Source organism: Staurois parvus, unplaced genomic scaffold, assembly GCF_062004578.1.
Source record: "Staurois parvus isolate SC_StPar_1 unplaced genomic scaffold, SC_StPar_1.0 ptg000175l, whole genome shotgun sequence".
Lineage (NCBI taxonomy): Eukaryota > Metazoa > Chordata > Amphibia > Anura > Ranidae > Staurois > Staurois parvus.
Genome location: NW_028317971.1, coordinates 1,935,226 through 1,956,056, shown reverse-complemented (window position 1 = coordinate 1,956,056; position 20,831 = coordinate 1,935,226). Strand labels below are relative to the sequence as shown.

General features: G+C 38.6%; 1 protein-coding gene across 1 annotated transcript in view; it reads left to right on the top strand.

Annotated features, from left to right (window-relative positions):
* The window catches only part of LOC149462377 (uncharacterized), a 459,390-nt gene that overhangs the window by 148,244 nt on the left and 290,315 nt on the right, over window positions 1-20,831 (top strand). Inside the window, exons 27-40 of the mRNA XM_089676871.1 lie at window positions 454-471; window positions 704-730; window positions 3,479-3,550; window positions 11,981-12,061; window positions 13,264-13,290; window positions 13,620-13,664; window positions 16,888-16,956; window positions 17,148-17,243; window positions 18,523-18,549; window positions 18,685-18,738; window positions 19,344-19,415; window positions 19,843-19,902; window positions 20,173-20,208; window positions 20,546-20,590. Of these exons, the coding sequence (XP_089532997.1) occupies window positions 454-471; window positions 704-730; window positions 3,479-3,550; window positions 11,981-12,061; window positions 13,264-13,290; window positions 13,620-13,664; window positions 16,888-16,956; window positions 17,148-17,243; window positions 18,523-18,549; window positions 18,685-18,738; window positions 19,344-19,415; window positions 19,843-19,902; window positions 20,173-20,208; window positions 20,546-20,590 (729 nt within the window). The remainder of the gene's footprint in view (window positions 1-453; window positions 472-703; window positions 731-3,478; window positions 3,551-11,980; window positions 12,062-13,263; window positions 13,291-13,619; window positions 13,665-16,887; window positions 16,957-17,147; window positions 17,244-18,522; window positions 18,550-18,684; window positions 18,739-19,343; window positions 19,416-19,842; window positions 19,903-20,172; window positions 20,209-20,545; window positions 20,591-20,831) is intronic.

Genomic DNA, 20,831 nt, shown 5'->3' with positions numbered 1-20,831 from the left:
GTTGTCTTACACTGCCTGTAGACATGACCTGGCCATTTTCAATTGGGTTCATTCACTTGGGTACACTTGAATATGCCTTTTATGCAGCTTGATTCTGAGTTTGTCTTTAGTACCTCAGAAAATGTGTATCCATTGCACTCCTTACAGTTTGCATAAGGTGCTATAGTATATTAGTGAATGGTACCACTATATCACTATAACAAAGGCGTGCATGTAAAGATGCTTATTTTTATACCACTATAATACCTGTGACATGATTTGGCTGAAACACCACCTAGAGAATTGATTCTGAGATCCCAAACATAAATTGTATTTGAAGACTACAACTTACCTAATTAGTTTTTATAAGTAAGTACACATCATTGCTCTTTTTAACTAAATGACTCAAATCAAACTTGTTCATTTTTGTTAACATTTGATTTTTAAAATGACAATATTATTTTGATTTTACAGGGCCAAAAAGGAGAAAGGGTAAGAAACAACTGGAATTCTGTGATGATTGAAATGCATACATTTATAGCAATGGATTAAAAAACATTGTTGTATTATCCTGTTGTTGAGATTGTTTTCTTAACATTTTTTACTATAAAACTTTCTGTGGATTTATATTGATGAGATAAATTCTGCATGAACCACTTACATATATATATATATATATATTACTTGTTATAAAACCTTTATACTTCTACGCTTACTTTTGTAGGGTGAAAAGGGACCACCAGGACAATCTGTGAGTTTAAAGTTTATGTATGATGAAACATTTTCTTTCAGAAAAAGCATATACCATATGACAAAGGACATACCTATAGCCATATCAAAGCACATGACTGAATGGGGTTCAGATGAACAGGAGGCCCAGAATAGTCTGTTCTTAACAATCAATCATCAATCAATAGTACACTGCAATTCTGCTCTAGAAATATAAAAGATGTTTTTATAGAGTTGCTTTGTTCAGGTGCCATCCAACACAAGTTATTTCTATCAAAACTAAGTTAGAATTTAATTTTAGAAGTATGAGTTTTAACATTAAAATGTATCTAAACCCACATTCAATTAAGGGTTAGAATCTTTGTTAGGTTTAATTGGTGTCTGTAGTCCATCTGGTCTATCCTGGTGATCATTGTTAACAGGATTGAAAGTTACCTAAAAATGTGTATATTTGAGTTGTCCCTGGAAAAGGAAAGGGTGACAAATCTTTCAATGTTCTGGTGACAACAGTCCTAGTTTGGAAAGATCTCCTTTCACTTCCTGTTACATCTTAGTACATCTTTTTGATAGTAATATGGCTTTTGTCTTTTATTTGATTTTATGGATTAGGATTATTGATTGTATACTTTATCTTTGTGAGTAAATGTTGATATTAGCCAGACAGTAATTTGTTGTTGGGGTGCTTATATGCTCTCTTTGGTTGGTCCTCTACAATTAAGCCCAATGTTGGTGGAACATGTCAAAGGGGCATGACAAATGGGCAGAGATTTGAGCTGAAACCTGTCTTACATTTACTTAACACCGAAGTTGAATACTGTGCTGCAACATTTGTATGCTACAGTATATTTTATTTTATAGTGGGATGTGCACTGTCTTTGCCAGCACCTAAATCCAGAGTTTAAATCTGGGAGACTGATACTGTGGGCTTGGAGCGGTGCTGATCTGTTATAACATTTGCTTTTTGGTTTTGTAACAAAAATAACTTGACAAAGACTTTACTGCTTTCCTGCTCTTTCCAAAGCAAAAAAGTGTCAACTTTAAATATATTTGAATTTTAACTACTGTTGATAATAAGGAAATTATTGCTTGGTTGCATACTCTATAATTGTTGTACATTTGAACATGTTAAAGATGTAGTAATCTGCATCCAAGAAAAAAAGGGCACTACAAGGTAAAGGCATAATGTACTAGCATGCATCGCATACTGGCAGATTTTGTAAAATTTACCTTAAAACGAAGCCCTCCAGCGACATGCTATCATTGCTGTAGAGCCCGGGTGTCAAACTGGCGGCCCTCCAGATGTTGCCAAACTACAAGTCCCATGAGGCATTGCAAGATTGACAGTTACAAGCATGACTCCCAAAGGCAGAGGCATGATGGGGCTTATGCAACAGCTGGAGGGCCTCCAGTTTGACACCTCTGCTGTAGCGGCTTTCATCTTCACCCGGTCTTCCTTCCAGGTTCGTGAGCTCCGGCCATCTGACTGGCTGAGCCGCGATGACGTCACTATGGTAACATTGTACTCCTTTGGTCATAGTAAAATATATAAAAAAAATCTTTACAAAAATTTAAAAAAAGTAATAAAAAAAAACAAAAAAATATATATATATATTTTTTTTTTCATACTGTCACCAGTCAGTGTCCCTGATCACCACCATGCCAGTAATACGATGATGCTGTACTGCACTGGTGACAGTATGTAAAAAAAAATAGTGAAAATAATTTAATTTAATTTTTTAATTTTCAAAAAAATTATGACAAAAAAAATACAACTTCAAAAAACTCGGCATTCCTCTTATGAAGTACGTCGTACTGTCTACTTTACAAAAAGGGGTAATTTGGGGGATATCTGTACTGTTCTGACATTCTTGGACCTCAAGAAATTAGATTGGCTGTCAGTACTTCAGGATTGATCAATTTTCAGATCTATACCATAGTTTGTGAACTCTATAACTTTCCTACAAACTAAAAAATACATCCTAATTTGGGTTATTTTCACCAAAGACATGTAGCAGAATACATCTCGGCCTAAATTTATTTAGAACAATTATTTATTTGTAAACTTTTATAAAATTTGGGGTCTTTTTTTGTTAATTTAGCAAAAAATAAAAACCCCAGTGGTGATTAAATACCACCAAAAGAAAGCTCTAGTTGTGTGAGGAAAATGATAAAATTTTAGTTTGGGTACAATGTTGTATGACCGTGCAATTGTCATTCAAAGTGTGAGAGCGAAACCTGAAAAATGGCCTGGTCAGGAAGGTGTAAAATTGCCCGGTATTGAATTGGTTAAGCGGTTAGATATATCTTTACCAGGGGCGGACTGACCATTTGGAAACTTGGGCACTGCCCGACGGCCCGGGGTCAGTAGGGGGCCCCATGAGATGCCCTTGGTACTTTTTTCATAGGCTTTTTTGAGTTTGGGCAAAGACACAGGGGCCCCATGATCCCCTATTGCCCGGGGGTCCCATGAGTTGTCAGTCCGCCCCGATCTTTACATTTTATTTCTTAGTACCTAGAGTCTCTCAACTCAGCGTTGTAAATGATAACTTAGTTCAAGTCTGGTGGTGTATAGGAACACAAGCACATACAATAAAATTGCATTTCTTTGTGTGTGTGTATGAAAGTAACCTTATGTCTTTTCTGTCTTCAGAGTTCTTCTCTGATATGTAGCTTGACTTTTTTTTTGTAATGCATAAAAAATATAGTATTGTTAACCATGCAAACACAAACTACAATTCCTTTCTTTTAAAAAGTATTTTATGTTTCTTAGACGTTCACAGGTTTACCGACTGGCGGCTTTGATCTCCTTAACATTAACTCCAAAGGAGAGAAAGGAGAACGGGTAAGAACAAATAAAAACCCTTTTTATGATATTTAGAATTAGAATGCACTGTTATTACTCACATTGTTATACTAATATGCAGAATACATACATCATATTATCTGTATAATGTGACAAGTACAGATTTTGAAGGCCCATTCTGATGAAATAATTTAGGTGGAATGATACACTTAGGGATCTATTTATATTTTTTCACACTATCAGACCCTACATGTTAGGATGTTTGCAAAATATAAATTGTGATATGGCAATTACAATCATGTTGTCTTATTTTATTATTTTTTGTGGAAAAACCATTTGAAATCTCTAATAAAGCACAACTGTATTATTTTACAATATGGTCTGAAGTTTTGACTTGATGCCTCAAAAGTCTCACCCCTGAATAAGAGATTCAGCAGCATACAGAGTACTAACAGAGTAGTAGAGCAACAATGTTTATCTTTGCTAATGCCACTCCCTGCAGCACAAAGCTTGGTTATAGTCTTGTAGTTTTGTATGCACAGAGATTTCAAAGGTGGTTTGAAATAACCTGGTAAACTGAAGTAAGGGGTGCATTATTCTAAGTATTATGTGCTGCCTGGCCCAAATATATGTTCCTATAACTAAATTGTAATGCTACTTCCATGTGTTCATAATACGTAAGCCCTGCATTATTAGTACAAACAGACTTTTGAAAATTTAGTTTGATACATACAGTTAGATAAGTTGTTCTCTTGGTTCTGCAGATACTAAATTTCAAAAATTCCGACTCAAGTAAAATTGTCACTTCCCTCCAACAATTATACAGTAAATAACACCTTTATAATCACTACTTTCAATTAGCCAAATATGAAAAACAGTAGTTTTCTTTTTTTAATTGTCATAACATCTTGCTTCTAATTAGTATTATGTATACTACAGTTAAACCTTCTCATCATTTGATTGTGCAGTACCAGACTGTTGTGCAATAATTTGTTCTAACACCTGGTATCTACTGTGGTCTTGGCAACAGTGGCTATATATATATTTTTAATGTCCTTAACTCTTTTTGTATCCCTAAGTGTGAACCTTATTTTATCACAGTTTTACACATATTGACAGATTTATTTTTAGCTTTCTTTGACTTACCTCTTCTCACTAATGTCTTTGTTTTTTTATTGTTTGTGTCTAGCTCATGATAGCTTTATAGATATTTTTTTCTTTTAAATTTACACATTCTTTTATCATATTAAATAGAGAAGGATTGCATTCGATTCTTTGCTTCGTAACATGTTTTTTCACATACATGCTACATTTCAAACTACTCATGCTTGCTCACATAACATTTTTAAAAGTTCCCTATAAATCATTAACAATAGGGGGGGTTGCAAAAGACTACCAGTCAAGCAATTAGCTAGAAAAATGTGCTAATCAAAAATTAACAGATTAGAAATGTTCCCTTAACATAATTGGTTGTTGGAACCAAAGAGAGGTTTGCTGTTTGATGAATATTTGATATATAACTGTAATACAACATGAATGTATGGAAAACACGTTGCAAAATCTTTGAAACAGCACTGGTATGTATAAAAACAGTATATTCTGCAATCAAATTTGTGTTGGTAGATTATTATCATTATGGTAATGTACTTCCATGTTACTTCTAAGGCACCTCCAGGTCTTGCTTTTCTACTCCTCTATTTCCTTTGAATATAAGGCTGGCTTTTAGATATTTATACTTAATCTGTTTTATTGAGTTTTCAAAGTTTACACAAGCTAACATAACAACAGAGAAACTGTGTATCAAAGAAAATGCAATACTTTAATAGCTAAACATAATAATAGCTAAACACAATACTTTAATAGCTGTAAAAAAAACATACAACATAGCAACAGTATGAAACCAAGTACATAAAGAGCATCTGCCAATATCCTGAAAGGAGCAAGTATCAATTTTGCAATTTATGTAGTCATAACTATGTGGTGGTGGGAGTTTAGGACCCGAGCACTACAGCTAAACAAACCCAGGGCGACTAGTTGAGACTGGCAGATAGTAGAGCACCAAATCATACATAAGAGGTATATTTTGGAGAATATCAGAAGTGATTCGAAACCAACCATATGAGGTTCTAATTACCTGTTTCCCAGGAGACCAAATTTTCCATGTGGCAGATGGAATCCATTTAACAGGCCCAAACAGCAAAAGAAGGAGTAACTATTTGACGCCAAGCCCTTGCTATCACAGCACGTGCAGCAATCAAAAACGGTGGAGGGGACTTTTCTTATTTTGTTTATAGGACCCAGGCATCATCAAGAGCAAAGTAATGAGAGGGGAGTTGTCGATTCTATCTCCCAGTCAAAGTAGAGTGGGAATATTTTGTCCCAGAAAGGAATTATACAAGGACAGGTAGTCCATATGTGTGTCGTGCCCAGGGCCTGAAAACATCTCCAGCATGTGTTGGGGATGCACAGGTCCATGGCATGTAAGGTGGTGGGACACCAATACCATCTGGTGAGAACTTTATAGTTGTGCTCCTGGGCTCTAAAGGATACAGAGGATTTATAGGTAAATTAGAGTATTTTGCCTCAATCAATGTCCTCAGAAGTAATATTAAGTTCTTGTTCCCATTTTACCCTGAAGTGGGGAGCGTGAGGTAGAGAGGACTTCAGTGGATGGTCTGGTCTAGTCTGTTGGGAGAGCACACACTCCGAGTCAGTGAGCGGTCTAGTTAAAGAAGCAGTGGGGAAATTGGTAGTAAGGTAATGTCGGAGTTGAGAGTATTCCAGTCTGGCACCAGCTGGGTAATGACTAGCCCCTAATAGCTGTGACAAGGGGAGTAGCTTACCATCCCACAAGGTTTGACACAATAATGGCTTGTAATTCTTGGTCCAAATAAGAAATTGAGAGCACGTTCACACTGCCTCTAAAGACTGGATATCTATAGAGAATGCTTGCTCGCCCTTCCCCCTGGCATCGATTCCTTGGCTTTCGCCGAAACACACGCCACAAGTTCTTCTCACCCATCCTTTGGTGGGACCTACGTTAAAAATTTTCCGTTCGGCTTGTAGATCTGCAGCCATTTCTGGCACACCCAACCCCCTGACCCCCATACGCCTCAACCCTGACTTTCCCCCTGGAATGCATAAAGACTTTTTAATGAAACACTGGCCACACAAACAGATCTTAGTGAAACATTTTCTCCACAAGGGCAAGGTGAAAACACTCCGAGAATTGCAAGAAAGCCTGGGTATTCGTGAATTCCCTTTCTGGGTATATTTCCAGATCAGACATTATCTGCTCTCTCATAAACCCCCTCATAACTGGCATCGCTCTCTTACCCCATTTGAATCTGCATGCGCGAAGGCTGAACCGCGGAAACATCTGATCTCGGAGATCTACCCACTTCTAGTGGAGAGCCGGTCTTATGACTCCCTCCCCGCATGTCGGGCTTGGAAGAGAGATCTTAATGCTGAGCTGTCGGACTCAGACTTGGACCTGGTCTTCCAATACTCTCATAAATGTTCCCTCAATGTCTCGACACAAGAAAACTCTATACGTGAATGGCTCACCCGAGTGGGTAAAACGGCAGACATGGAAGAACTGGTTGCGACTGCCCTCGACACCCCTACGAAATTCTCTCACGTATGGGCCTGTTGGACCCATTTTCTGACTACCCCGGAGTATCGATCCCTCATGGACCAGCCCGTCTGAACCTGATTTGGACTTCTCGATAGTGTTATTTAGTAGTATTTGACCTGAGGGTGCTATCATACTCCCCCCTGTGTTACACGCGCATTCTTTCGACGCCGATGAAAGCGTAGGCTCCACCCACTCCCGCTTCTGTTTGCATTGAGGATAAGATATTTTTGACGGTTGTCCCCTCTCTTATTATACCCTCCATATTTGCTTCCCTTCCTCCCCCCCCCCTTTTTTTTTTCTTTTTTTCTCTTTCTTTCTTTCCCTTTTTTCTCGCCTTCTCTTTTCTTTTCTTTTCATATGCTTACACACGTTTCGGACAATTTTTCCACTAGAACACTGAGTAGGTGGTCAGCATCACCTCCCGCAATTCGTCAGCGGTTCCCACGACAATTACTCCTACATTCGCACAATTCCATCATCGTATTCTGTAGTATTGACTTCTACTTAGGCATCGTATTTGCTCGTCTCCCCCCTACAGATTTTTACCGCAAGACAATATGGTAGGAGGCCAAACGTCTCTTTCTTTTTAGCATTTGACAAGCATACCTAAATATTACAGGCACAACCCTGTCGTGGCCTAGTTCATCCACACTGTTTGGTTTTGCGTTGGACCTCATTTGCCTTTGTATGATTTATGCTTTGCTGTATGTCCTATTTGCACTTCATCTGTACATTTTCGTGTTATAATTTGTATCTTGTTTTCAATAAACTTTGTTTTTTTTTTGGAAAAAAAAAAGAAATTGAGAGCAATAGAGGGTTGGAGGAAATGCATGAGTAGCAAGGAGAGGGGATAAAGGGCTGGGCCTAGAGGAGAGTAGCCCCTTTGTCAGATAGGAGTCCCAGATGTGAAGCGTAGACATGACCAAAAGAGGCAGAACATCCTTAGGTGGATGAATGTCCGGGTGTGTCCATAGTAAGGAAGTAAGATCAGAGTCAACCAGGACGTTTTCTAGCACTGTCCATGGTTTATATTCTGGGCAATAGTGCCAGTCAATTATCCGCAGAAGAAAGGAGGCATCGTAATATAGAAGCATGTTGGGGAAGGCAACCCTGTCCCGGGATTTGGGCAAAGAGAGGGTGGAACAATGAATTCGGAATTTCTTACGATGCCAAATATAATTCCGGAGTACAGTAGTAGTATGAAAGAAAGAGCCCAACGGAAGTGCAACTGGGATCATCTGCAAAGTATACACAAGTTTAGGAAAGATATCTATCTTGACGGCGTTCATCTGCTCAAACAATGAGATGTATGTCTTGAGACAAGTGCGGATGAGCAATAGTAATAGCACATAATTCAGATCTGCAGGGCTTGAAAGAGAGGTTGGGATATAAATTTCAAGGTATTTAATGGCCTTGCTCTGCCATTTGAAGGGAAAGTTAGCCCAAAGCTCAGAGGAGTTGTGGTGAGACAGAGAGATATTGAGGGCCTCCATTTTGTCATAGTTGATTTTTAAATTACTTACCTGTCCAAAGGCTTCAAGTTCCTTTATAATCAAACGGAGAGAGATATGTGAGACAGATACATACAGTAAAGGAGCAGATTATCAGCATATAGGGACAGTTTGTAGTGATGTGATCCCACTTCAATGACCTTGACATTATGGTTGTTAAGTAGAGCTATGGCAAGATGTTCCATAGAAAGAACATATAAAAAGGGGATAAGGGACACCCTTAATGGGTCCTGTTGCGAATCCTAATAGTGTCAGAAAGAAGCCCGTTGGAGTGCACACTTGCAGAGGGGTTTGTATATAAAGCCAGGATCTTTTGTAAGAGATTGGGTTCCATCCCTATTTGTGCTAGAGCAGCCTGGAGAAAGTCCCAATGGACCCGGTCAAAAGCTTTTTTGGCATTGTCCAATATGAGACAAGCAGGTATGTTACGTTTCTGAGTATATTAAATCAAGGAAATCCTCTTAAGGGAATTAACTCAAGCCTCTCTACCCAGTGTGAAACCAACCTGGTCATGGTGAACTAGGTCCAGGACGAGAAGCGTGAGGCAATTAGCAATGAGTTTAGAGTAAAGATGTATATCAATATTAGTGAGAGAAATGGGAAGGTAGCTGCCACATAAGGATGGATCTTTGCCAGGTTTTGGTGGAACGATAATGTGTGCCTCTAAGGCTTGATCAGGAAAAGCTGTATCCCCTGAGATTGCATTGTAAGTCTTGGTTAGGAAGGAGGAGAAAGGGCCTGGGAAGGATTTAAAAAGCCTGGATAGAAAGCCATCTGGTCCTGGACTCTTATTAGGTTTGAGCGCAGATATAGTGCCCAGTACTTTCTCCTCTGGGAAGGGTCGGTCGAGGTCTTCTACCATTGACAGAGAAAGAGTAGGAAGAGCTGTATTAGAGACATATTCTGAGATAGTATGTACAACGTTTTCCTTAGACAAAGCAGGGGAGTAGTGGGTGAAATATATAACTGGTCATAGAAGACATGAAAGAGTTCAGTGATCTCTTAAGGGTGATGTGTAATCTGGCCCCTCAAATCTTTCAGTTTTGGGATCGAGGCAGCCCACGACCGGGGTTGTCTCCATCCATGTAAAATACTTGACGGATATGATCTCTAATGGATAAAGTTTTTTGTTCCATGCTTAATGAAGACCCCTCTAAGCATGCACTCTAGAGCCTCCCATTGAATAGGCAAGGGTGTAGTATACGTTTGGTGATCAGAAATAAAGTAAGCAATGGTTTCTGCAATCTCTGTAGAACAAATGGTATCTTGGAGGAGAGACTCATTCAACTTCCAAGTCCATTCCTGGTTATAGGTGTCTGGCAAAGAGAGGGACAAATATACTGGCACATGGTTGGACCACAAGATGTTACCTATTTTGCACTGAGGTTGAAACGTCAGTGCAAATTGGTTTTCCAGGAAAAAGTCTATACGAGAATAGGTGTTATGGACCATGGGATAGTATGTGTAATCCCTATCAATAGGTCAAGAGTGTCTCTAAACATCCACTAAGTGGAATTGTAGCAAAACCTTTTTCAGCTTAGCCAAATGTGAATGGAGGACAGAACTTTTACCTGTAGTAGAATCAACGAGAGTGTTCAAAACACAATTAAAATCCCCTGCCAGATTGATCACCCCTCTTCAAAGCCCATCAGTTTACCGTGACAAGTAAGGCAGTGAACTGATCCTGGTTGAGGATATATACATTCGCTAAGGTGTAGGTTTTACCATGAAGAATAATCTTTAAAAACAAAAACCTCCTTTCAGTGTCAGAACAAGTGTCTAGCAGTTTATAAGACAGGGATTTATGAAGTGCTATTGAGACCCCCCTAGATTTAGAGTGAGCGTACATATTGTAATGCCAGGTGGGAAAATATTTATTACGTAGTGTGGGTTTGTATGGTATTGGGTCTCCTGGAGAAAGAGTTTTCAGTATTCTGACCTTAGATTTATGTAGACCATAGAGAATCTGCGACCTCTTGGAAGGTTCATTAAGGCCCCTAGCAAGTCACTCCATAGTTGTTAGTCCACGGCAATCGAGTCCTAAAAAAAAGAAGTATTGCTCACCAGAGAGGGACACAGACAGGTACTAAAGTCTTTGGTGCTAAAACAGAAGGAGACGAAGAGAAGGGAGAGTGAGATTACTCCCCGTTAGACTAAAGTGTGTGGCTACAAACAGCCTACAGTGACTTGTCCATGCTATATTATGTTAGACAGAGTTGCTGTCGCCTACAGTGCGGGGAACTAAATATTCACATTCTCAAAGAGGGAGATAAGAAAGAGGGAGTAGAGAAAGGGAGAGAAGGGATTTAGAAGAAAAGGGGGGTGGGGGAAAGAGGGAAGGAAAGTAGGAAAGGGGGAAGGGAATTAGGAACAATATGGGAGGGGGGCAGAACCTAAGGTACAAAGAACTGTGAAGGTGCCCTAAGGCTGTAGGAAACATTAGCACAAGGAAAAAATATCATATGGTGAAGGCCACTCAGGTAAGAGTAAGAGTAGTTCTGAGTATCAAACTGGATTCTAGAAGGCTGTGCACAATGTCTTCTTTGTGGCAAAGGCCTCAAGGTAGGTGATAGTTCAAGCACCAGCCAGCCTGGGAGGTCAAAGATTGCCACATCCAAAAAGGCGGATAAATCAGAAATCTGTTCAGGGTTGTGGAGAGAAAAGCTATCATTGTTCAGGCGAGTGAGAAGACTAAAGAGGTAACCCCACATATAGGTACCCCTGAATTAATGGATCTTCCCTAAACACAGCCGGCAGATCTGACAGGCTCCTCTGTGAGGGAGAAAGCTCTCCCTGTGGAGAATCACAGGAGGGAGACTGTCCTACCGCGCAGTTCAGGATCGAGGGAGAGGAAGCCACATTGTCCCTGTGGGCAGCGGGAGGTGCCATGCTGTCCCGGATGGCTGATCTAGTGTGGGGAGTTGCGGGAGCCAAATAACAAGGTTGGCAGGCTGCAGTTCTCGGGTCTTCCTGCGGTAAGTAAGTCTTGGGCATCCAATAGAGGCTAGGTAGAGGCGGCAGAAATGCTTATAAGATAGCAGCAGCCACAAAGCTCTGAGACCCTGCTTCCTCATGCCACCATGGTTAGCTATGCCTCCCCTTAGATATTTATGTGGAAGATATTGCTAAGGAAAATTGACAATGGGGGCACAGAAATTGTAATTTACTGGCTACACTTATCTACATTGGTTCCACAAATGGTCATTTGATAGATGGCATGTGTTTTTTTGTTCATCACTATAATTGTAGAAATAACAGCAATATGTTAATATTCCTTTCTTTTATCATATGCCAAATTTTAACAACATAATATCTTTTTAGGGTTTGCCTGGGCAAGATGGTGTTCCCGGTCTTCCAGGGCGTCCAGGTCGAACAGGTCCCCCAGGTCCTCTTGGCCTAATGGTAAATAATAAGTCAAGCTCTGTTTTAGTATGATCATTCGGCCTGTGCATACATAAAGACCTCAGTTAGACATAACACGTTATGTCTAAAGGTCATCTAAAGTCACAGCATACATTTTCATGTTATAACATCAACATTGTAAGAGCAATACAGATGTTAGCGTTTTTTGACAATCCAATATAAGCAATAATATTCTTCTCTTTCCACAAGTTCCTGGATACCTTGCATGCTTACAAGTTCTCTGCTCATTCCTTTGGTTTACTTTTTATTTCTAAGGACTACATTTCCCATTGTACCTTGTTGACTGGAAGCAGTGATAATGTTAGATGTGGTGTGTTACCTGAATCTCTTTCTTTCAGCACCTGCTGTAGTTCACACAGCAGGTCATGTGAAATGTGTGACACAGCAGTGCATATTCAAAAGCCATAGTTCACTGCATTCAAGGAAATAGAAAAATCAAACTTCAGGACTACTTAAATTAATAGGAGTAAGCTAGAAATAATTGAAATTCAATGTATAAATTAATATATTATTCAAAATATTGATTATAGCTAAACGTTAATTATTTGTAAATAAATAAGCAACTGCATTTAATTGATTCTTCATATGCACATGCAATTTGGCTTTAAAGAGAATCAATTAATAGACTATGGGATAGATTTACTAATACTGGTGCAGAAGATGGTGCAGCTGTGCATGGTAGCCAATCAGCTTCTATTTTCGGATTTTTTTCAATTAGGATTTGGCAATAAAACCTGGAAGCTGATTGGTTTCAGAGTTGCACCAGATTTTGCACTATCCAGCTTTAGTAAATAACCCCCACACACTTTAAAATCCAGTTTTTCATGGCACTGAACCTTCGTTATTTATTTAGCTGCTTCTTCTTGCCATCTCCTTAACTGCTTTTTCCTGATGTAAATTGGTAAGGCAGTACTTAGAGTCTATGATGCTTTGCTGATCCTGTTGTCCTTACCTGGCTTCACAAGTTCAAAGCTGCAACATCTTTGTAGCATCTCCCTTTAATGATGCAGTAGGAGCATTTGCACAATGTTTTTTTAACCAATAGTCTATATTTACTTGTTGCATATATAGTTACACGTTACATATTTCATTGTGATTTATTTATTGTGACTGTCTTGTGTGAAACATATATCATGACTGTAATGTATAGATGACTTTAAAGAACTTATGTTGAATTTCAGGGTCATAAGGGCTTTCAAGGTGATCGGGTAAGAAATTTTACTTTTAAAATGTCTATGTTTGCCATTTTGTGTATATGTTTAACCTATGTTCATGTGAATTTGCAGTCCCGAATAGGTGCCAGCTATAGTCCTAACATTAGGTTACATGCTTTACACTGATATCTTGCAGTTCCTCACAAATTAGTAACTAATAACCTGGGTACTACCTAAGCTTATATGACATTGAGAATATTATATATATATATATATATATATATATATATATATATATATATATATATATATCATATCTGTATGCTGTTTATCATATTCATATGCTAATGTTATAATATTAATTATGGTTTGGTGTATTTTAGGGATTTCAAGGGTATCCAGGACCACCTGGACCAAAAGGAGACAGAGTAAGCATTTTAGAAAAAGGAGAATTAGGATTAGAAGGTGTTTGCGATTTTTTTCTATTAACATCATTTTTTCTCTGGAAACATTAAATTGTCCATTTTATCTTGTATGTGGTGTATAGAAACATTGGCTAAGTTAAGGATAAAGACCATGGAAATGCCAATAGTGCTGCCATATAACGAGCACAGACATATCTTTTACCACTTATCACGTATTGCTGGCTAGTATCGGGGACTTGTAATTGGGCAAATGTTTGTGCCAGTTGTATCAGTCTCACCCCACTTCTTCTTAGATAGAGCACCCATTTCACTGTCTTTGTAGCCACAATTTTGGACAGGTCTCCTTGCCAGAGGTCCACACACACATTCCTCGGCGGAGTCCTAACACTTGCAAAAAAGGAATGTTCACACTTTACTGCAACTTCACAACTTCACATTACTTCCAGCACATTTCACTTTTGACATATTGGCGGAACTAGCCACTAGAATCTTTCAGCAGTCATTTCAGTGCAGAGCACAAGTACAAATCTATTAGTAATCCTCCTACCTGATTCTTCTCCTTGTAAGCACCATAGAATTGGGACCATTTTTCTATGTATACTAAGTGCAATGCCTTAGGCCAGTGGTCGGCAAGCCGCGGCTCGCGAGCCACATGCGGCTCTTTACACGCTTTAATGCGGCTCTTGTGTGCCGGGCGCCCGCTCCCCTCCCTCCTCTCGGGCGGCAGGGACTCTGCAGCGTGATCCAAAAAAAAACAGCCAGGGCAGAGCGCTCAAATGCAATGATTGGCCAGTCTCGCTGCCACTCACATCCTGATAGCCAGTGATTGGCTGTCAGGATGTGTGTAGGCGGGGCAGCGTGACGAACGTGAGAGGAGCTAAGCTCCTCTCACAGTCCGCCCTGAAGACCGGAACGGCGCGGGAACACGGCGAGAGGAACGCGCGGAGCAAAGGTAAGTGAATTGACACAGGGGGGACTTGGCTTACTACTTGCTACTTACTTACTACTACTATATGAGGGATGAATTAATATGGGGGATGAATTACTATAGGGGGGATGAATTACTATGGGGGATGAATTACTATAGGGGGGATGAATTACTATGGGGGATGAATTACTATAGGGGGGATGAATTACTATGGGGGATGAATTACTATAGGGGGGATGAATTACTATGGGGGATGAATTACTATATGGGGGATGAATTACTATGGGGGATGAATTACTATATGGGGGATGAATTACTATGGGAGATGAATTACTATGGGGGATGAATTACTATATGGGGGATGAATTACTATGGGGGATGAATTACTATGTGGGGGATGAATTACTATGGGGGATGAATTAGTATATGGGGGATTAATTACTATATGGGGGATGAATTACTATGGGGGATGAATTACTATATGGGGGATGAATTACTATAAAAACTTATTGAAACTAAAAACAGTGTACCATCCTATGTATTTTCAGTTTTAAAAATGTGGCTCTCAAAATAAATTTCAATCGTGGTTTTGGCGAGATTTGGCTCAGTTGAAAAAAAAGGTTGCCCACCACTGCCTTAGGCTATTCATCACTGAGTCACAGGGCCCACAGCTGAGGTGTCGGGGGACATGGTGTTTCCATTGGTATACCAGTCTCTTTCCAATGTCCCTATAGCTTTGGTCAGCCAGACACGCTCCCTGATGACTTCTATTTCCAGGTTTGAGCTTATACTCACATAAGAGGACTCTGCCCTGGCTTCCTGGGCTGTGCGCACACTGCTACAGGACCTGCAGAAAAAGGTATGGGGTAAACAGGGTGCCTCTAGCGAATCCTCACATAATCTGTGCCACCCCACCTGGAAATTCAGCCCTGCCTAGGACCTTTTAGATCAGCACTGTGTAGGTCAACATCTTTGCAGCTCTGGGATGTCCTGTTCCCATACTCAGACTCTCCTGGGCCCCACCCACAACTGGCATTTATATGAGCACTAACTCCACCCACTACATAACAAGAGGAGGGATTTCTCTAAATGAGGAGCTAACATCTGCTTATAACTTTCTTCTTGCCATGCCATAATTGCAGAGCCATCTAGTGGCAGGCAAGCTAACTGCACATGCCAAGAAGCTTTATGGTACCCCTAGATATAACAACAAATGTGTTGTGTTTGTTTTTGTACCTGGCATCCAATCCCGTTTCCTGTGGGCAGTCAGATTTTGCATACAGGATTCCCATGTAGATTTTGGGTGGATTTACAGTATATCTACCATATTTCTAAAATCAGATGTTAATTCCCTTGACAAAAACAGACACCAGTTTGGGTTAAACTAATATGAAATGATCATTGTGGAATATGTACAATTTATGAGACTGTAAGGACATGAACCATGAGTGTAAAGTGCACGTCTAGCCAAAACTGTTTTCTTTAGTTTTTGAAAAAGTGAGAGTAAGAACCACTATCAGGTTTTCACTGCTATCTGGGGCTCTGTTAGGCCTGGTTCAAACTAGTTCAGGCTGAGCAGCCCGCGTTTGAATGAGCTGCTATGCCTACGTTTCATGCAAGAAAAGGGTGATCACACTGCGGGCTAAGATGCGTGGGGGGGGAGTGCCATTCAGAATGAATGGCAGCCTTATGTGTCTTGTAAGAGCAACACAGTTCAGCTGGTTGCGGGTGCGAGAACCAATGCGATACCTGCACCCGCAACCAGAATGGACAGTGCTGGCTAGTGTGAACCTAGCATTAGAGAGAATTTCATCACTTCCTGTCATAACTGTGACAACTCTTTCTCCACACAGAAAGCGAGGGGAAAATTGCAAAAGGGACACAGACTGCAATAAAAAATCTGACAGTGGTTTTAGACTTCCTCTACTTAAAAAATATTTTTATTACTATCTGTGTTGCTCATTCCCTTGTCACTGGGACAGTAATGATTGGAAATCTCCCTTACAGATTTTTAGATAGCATTACAAAACCAACAGGGTTTCTAATCCTTTCTAACACTATTCAAAGGGAAAGGTTTTGGCTAGACATACACTTTAATGTCCTGTTTTACATTCTGTATTCCATACTACAACATAGCTCACTTAGGGTTCTTTTAGGATACTACAAAGTCTGTTCACCTTAAAGTATATTAAGCTAGCTACAAATGCAAAATTTATAAAAACTGGACTTAACATGACTGGACTAAAAAATACTTATTGAGTATCAGAAGATTTACATGTATTTGTTTCTCTTGTATAGGGAGAGCCAGGCTATGTGCTGGGGGGAGTTGATGGACTGGCTGGTATTGGTGGCATTCCTGGATATCCCGTAAGTGTCTGCAAAAAGAAGTACAAAATAGAATTGATAACTGTAAGCAAAGCACATGTAAATAATACGTAAAATCGTTACTCTAAAATTAGAAAGGTTTAAAATGTTTCAATAGTGTATACAGTATGTGTGTGTTTTTACATGGCAACTTATTCCTTACTGCTCTAATTGTACAACCTTTATTACTCTAGGGTTCAAAGGGTCATCCTGGGGCTCCTGGCCTTCCCGGTCCTCCTGGCGTTCCGGGATTCCCAGGTTCCCAAGGTCCTCCAGGACTTTCTATCAAGGTTTGTGTAAAATATTTATGTTTTATGCAGAATTGTAAAACATGGCCTAATTTTAAAAGGCTAGTCAAAAAAAGGATGCTTAACCTATAGGTTGTACCTGGCAATTCTAAGTCAGCCAATAACTCTTTATATTTCTCTGTTACTCCAGCAACATGATCTCATTATTTCCTACCCAACTTGTTAACTCATACCTCTGGGTAGAAGGGAGATCATTCCAGGTGTTCTCTCATCTGTTACATTTTTAAAATAATGAAGATAATGTGATGCTTTTGTAATTGCCCTGGCAAATGTGCTGACCTGGGCACCCTAGTGTACCATCATCATCCTTGAGAGGTATAATAAACCAATATATACATTATATATATATATATATATATATATATATATATATATATGTGCTTTTATCCAAACTGGACTAACCACTTAAAGCTGAACTTTCAACTAAGTATGTGTTTCAATAGCCACAGAAACTATAAATTCACTTTGTATGCACCGAATAACTTTACTAATCCAGATATTGCTATATGAACCCAGTGACATCACCATTGTGCTGTACATAAGAGATAGAGCAGCAATGACTTATCCCAGGGTTACTTACACTGAAATGTTAATTGGAAGCTATGTAAAAGTATTTCAAAAGTGAATAAATAACGAGTAATAAAAGAGCTAACATATTTAACATTTTATGGAAACAGCTGTTCTAGGTTTCTTTCAGTTCTGGTCAATATACCTAGTAAAATCATATAGTGGATAGACAAAAGTGAAAATGGAAAGATAGTTTCTAGATGTAAAAGAATGCTTGCTATTTTCATGTGTTATACAAACTGAATTTTAAACATTTTGATTCAGATAAATTGTGGGACAAATGTGTTCAATTAGCAGTTATGGATTAAAGTTAAATGTAGTTTAGGACTGAATGTATTATAATTTTCTGTTAATGTGTTGCTTAATAGGCCTTCTGTTTAAGTTCTTATGCAAGCTACTATTTGCAAATCTCTTGTAAATGTCAAAATGTTGGTTTTGTTGTAAGGGAGTGTATATTGATAGATTTTCCTATACCTTAGCTACATACAGTATGAGTTGTGCTTATTTGAAGTATTGCAGAATGATGTCCAGTGTGCATTATTATAACCAAACTGTTAGTGGCAATTTGGGTGTTTTTTGGTATTTAGTAAATTTCCTATAAAACACGGTTTCGTCTCTTCAATAAAGTTGCTCTAAATTTGGAAAGAATAACGTTTTCTATTATATTTATCTGCCTCATATCACATTCTTTCAGGGTGAACCAGGTGAAACAGGAACTCAAGTGAGTATGTTTAGTCCTCTTGTTTTCTTGTATTCATTATTATGTATATTTCACCTTTTCCCTTTTTTCCTCATTGGTTTTAGTAGAAGGTGACATTAATCAGATATCTGCTATAAGCCCAAAATGTTTTTTCAGGGCCCTCGTGGAAAGATTGGAGCAAAGGGAGACAAAGGAGATCAGGGAGAATCTGTAAGTAATCTTAAGCTGAAAGAAAGTACTATTATTTAGAGCATGACCAAACATCATTACGAGTAGTAGATCTAAGTAGATAAATATGACATTAATGGTATGTGAAAAGGGGCAACACTAAGGAGAGACAGGTGGTCAGGCATTCTGGTATAAATAACTGTTTTTCATTATTAATGATCCATCATGTATTTTTCTAATACTAGGGACACACAAGCTGTGTGTTGCCAGATTTTGTCTGACTTTGGTAGTATAGCAGAATATGGAAAACTATCACTCTGAAGTGAATTGCAGCCTCATTGCTTCATATGTGCAAATATAAACATCATGATTAAAAAGAAATGGAGCACCACAAAGGACTATCCAGGGCTTTGTTTCTCAGAGAATAGATGCATGAACCCACCCTCCCCAGCTATTTTTCTGCCCCAAACCCCACCCCTTACCTCCCAGGTAGACCAAAAGGATCTGAAGTTTGCATTGATGCTTGATATATTTGCAATTGTGTGGTGAATGTTAAGTCAGGTAAACACTTCTAGAAAGTTATTAGTCCTATACTTTACAGTACATTGCTCTCTATTTCATGATGGAATGATTTTGGTTATAAACAGGGCAGATCTGGCTTACCTGGTCCAATAGGCCTTGATGGCAATCCTGGATTTCAAGGAACAAAAGGAGAAAAGGTAATATATGTTTGGAGGATAATGTCAATGACCCTGAAAAAAGTCACCTTTATTAAAGAATAGAAAAAAAAGGGGTTACACAGTACATTTGTTATTTATAGGAAATAGCCAGTGGAAGGACCAATTACAGTTTTTATACTTCACCTTAGTAAAATACAAAAACCTATTTGATTGTAGTACTGCAGCAATAGAGCAATATATCTCTTCAATATAAATCAGTCACTTGCAATCCCCTTCCAATTATCCCCGGTTTTTAATTACATTTTTAAGGTATCCTAAGTCAAAAGTGGGTAATATTTCATAGATTGAATAGATATGGAAACATTAAAATAACTGTGAAAAGACAAGTAATGAAGGGACAAATTAGTTACTGTTGTTCTATTTCATTGGCATTAGAATGCTGTCATTTTATGCATTTCTGTTACAGGGAGAAGCAGGGATTGGTTACCCCGGAGTACCAGGTCTAAAAGGAATGCTAGGAGATAAGGTAAGAAGGCATAAGATGATCTCCGAGTATAAGAAGTGTTTTATAATGCTGTTCAACATACCTTTATGTAATTTATTTCTTGTTATAAAGTGTACGGTACCCTAACATTATATATATATATATATATATATATATATATATATATCATCTAGCATGCAAAAAAATCATTAAAAATACAGACATAGAAGACCTTTATTAGTAGCCTAAAAATCATTGTCCTGTGATGAGGAATGCAACTTTCTTAATTTCTCTTCTATTGTCCAAATTCAGGGAGCTATGGGACCTGCTGGACCTCTTGGACCAAAGGTAAATTTGCAAAATTAAAACAAATAATATTGCAGTAGCTAAGATCACAAATACTTTGTTTGGTTACTCCTATTCATTTAGGCCATTTTATTGTGCATAATAATCTTCTATTGATATATTATCATGTATATTATCAAATATAATATCTTGGTCATCAAATATTAATTTTCATCATTTAAAGAACTGTAACTAGTAATGTATTTAAGAGTCATGCGCACAGAAATCAATAGAGATTGGGATCTCTAAATAGAGATGATATTACCAACAAGAATCATTCCATAAAAAAGTAATGTCTAAATTTGTTCCTTAGAAATGTATTCTTACTTTGTTTTTAAAGGGTGTACAAGGTTTGCAAGGAATTGAAGGACAAGCTGGATTAAGGGTAAGAAAACTTGCAGCCTTTATTTAAATCAGTGCTCGGATTTATGTATTTTGTTTAGGCCAGTACAAGCCATTAATGCAAATGTGTGGATAAAATAGCAATCTATCTCTAATTATTTAGCCCATCCTAACTTTCTGAAGAAATAAAGCCTTGGTCTAAAACAATAAGAATATATTTTCACTGCTTTAACTTACGTTCGAAGAGTGCATATTCAGCCTATTTAATATGTCATAACTCATTA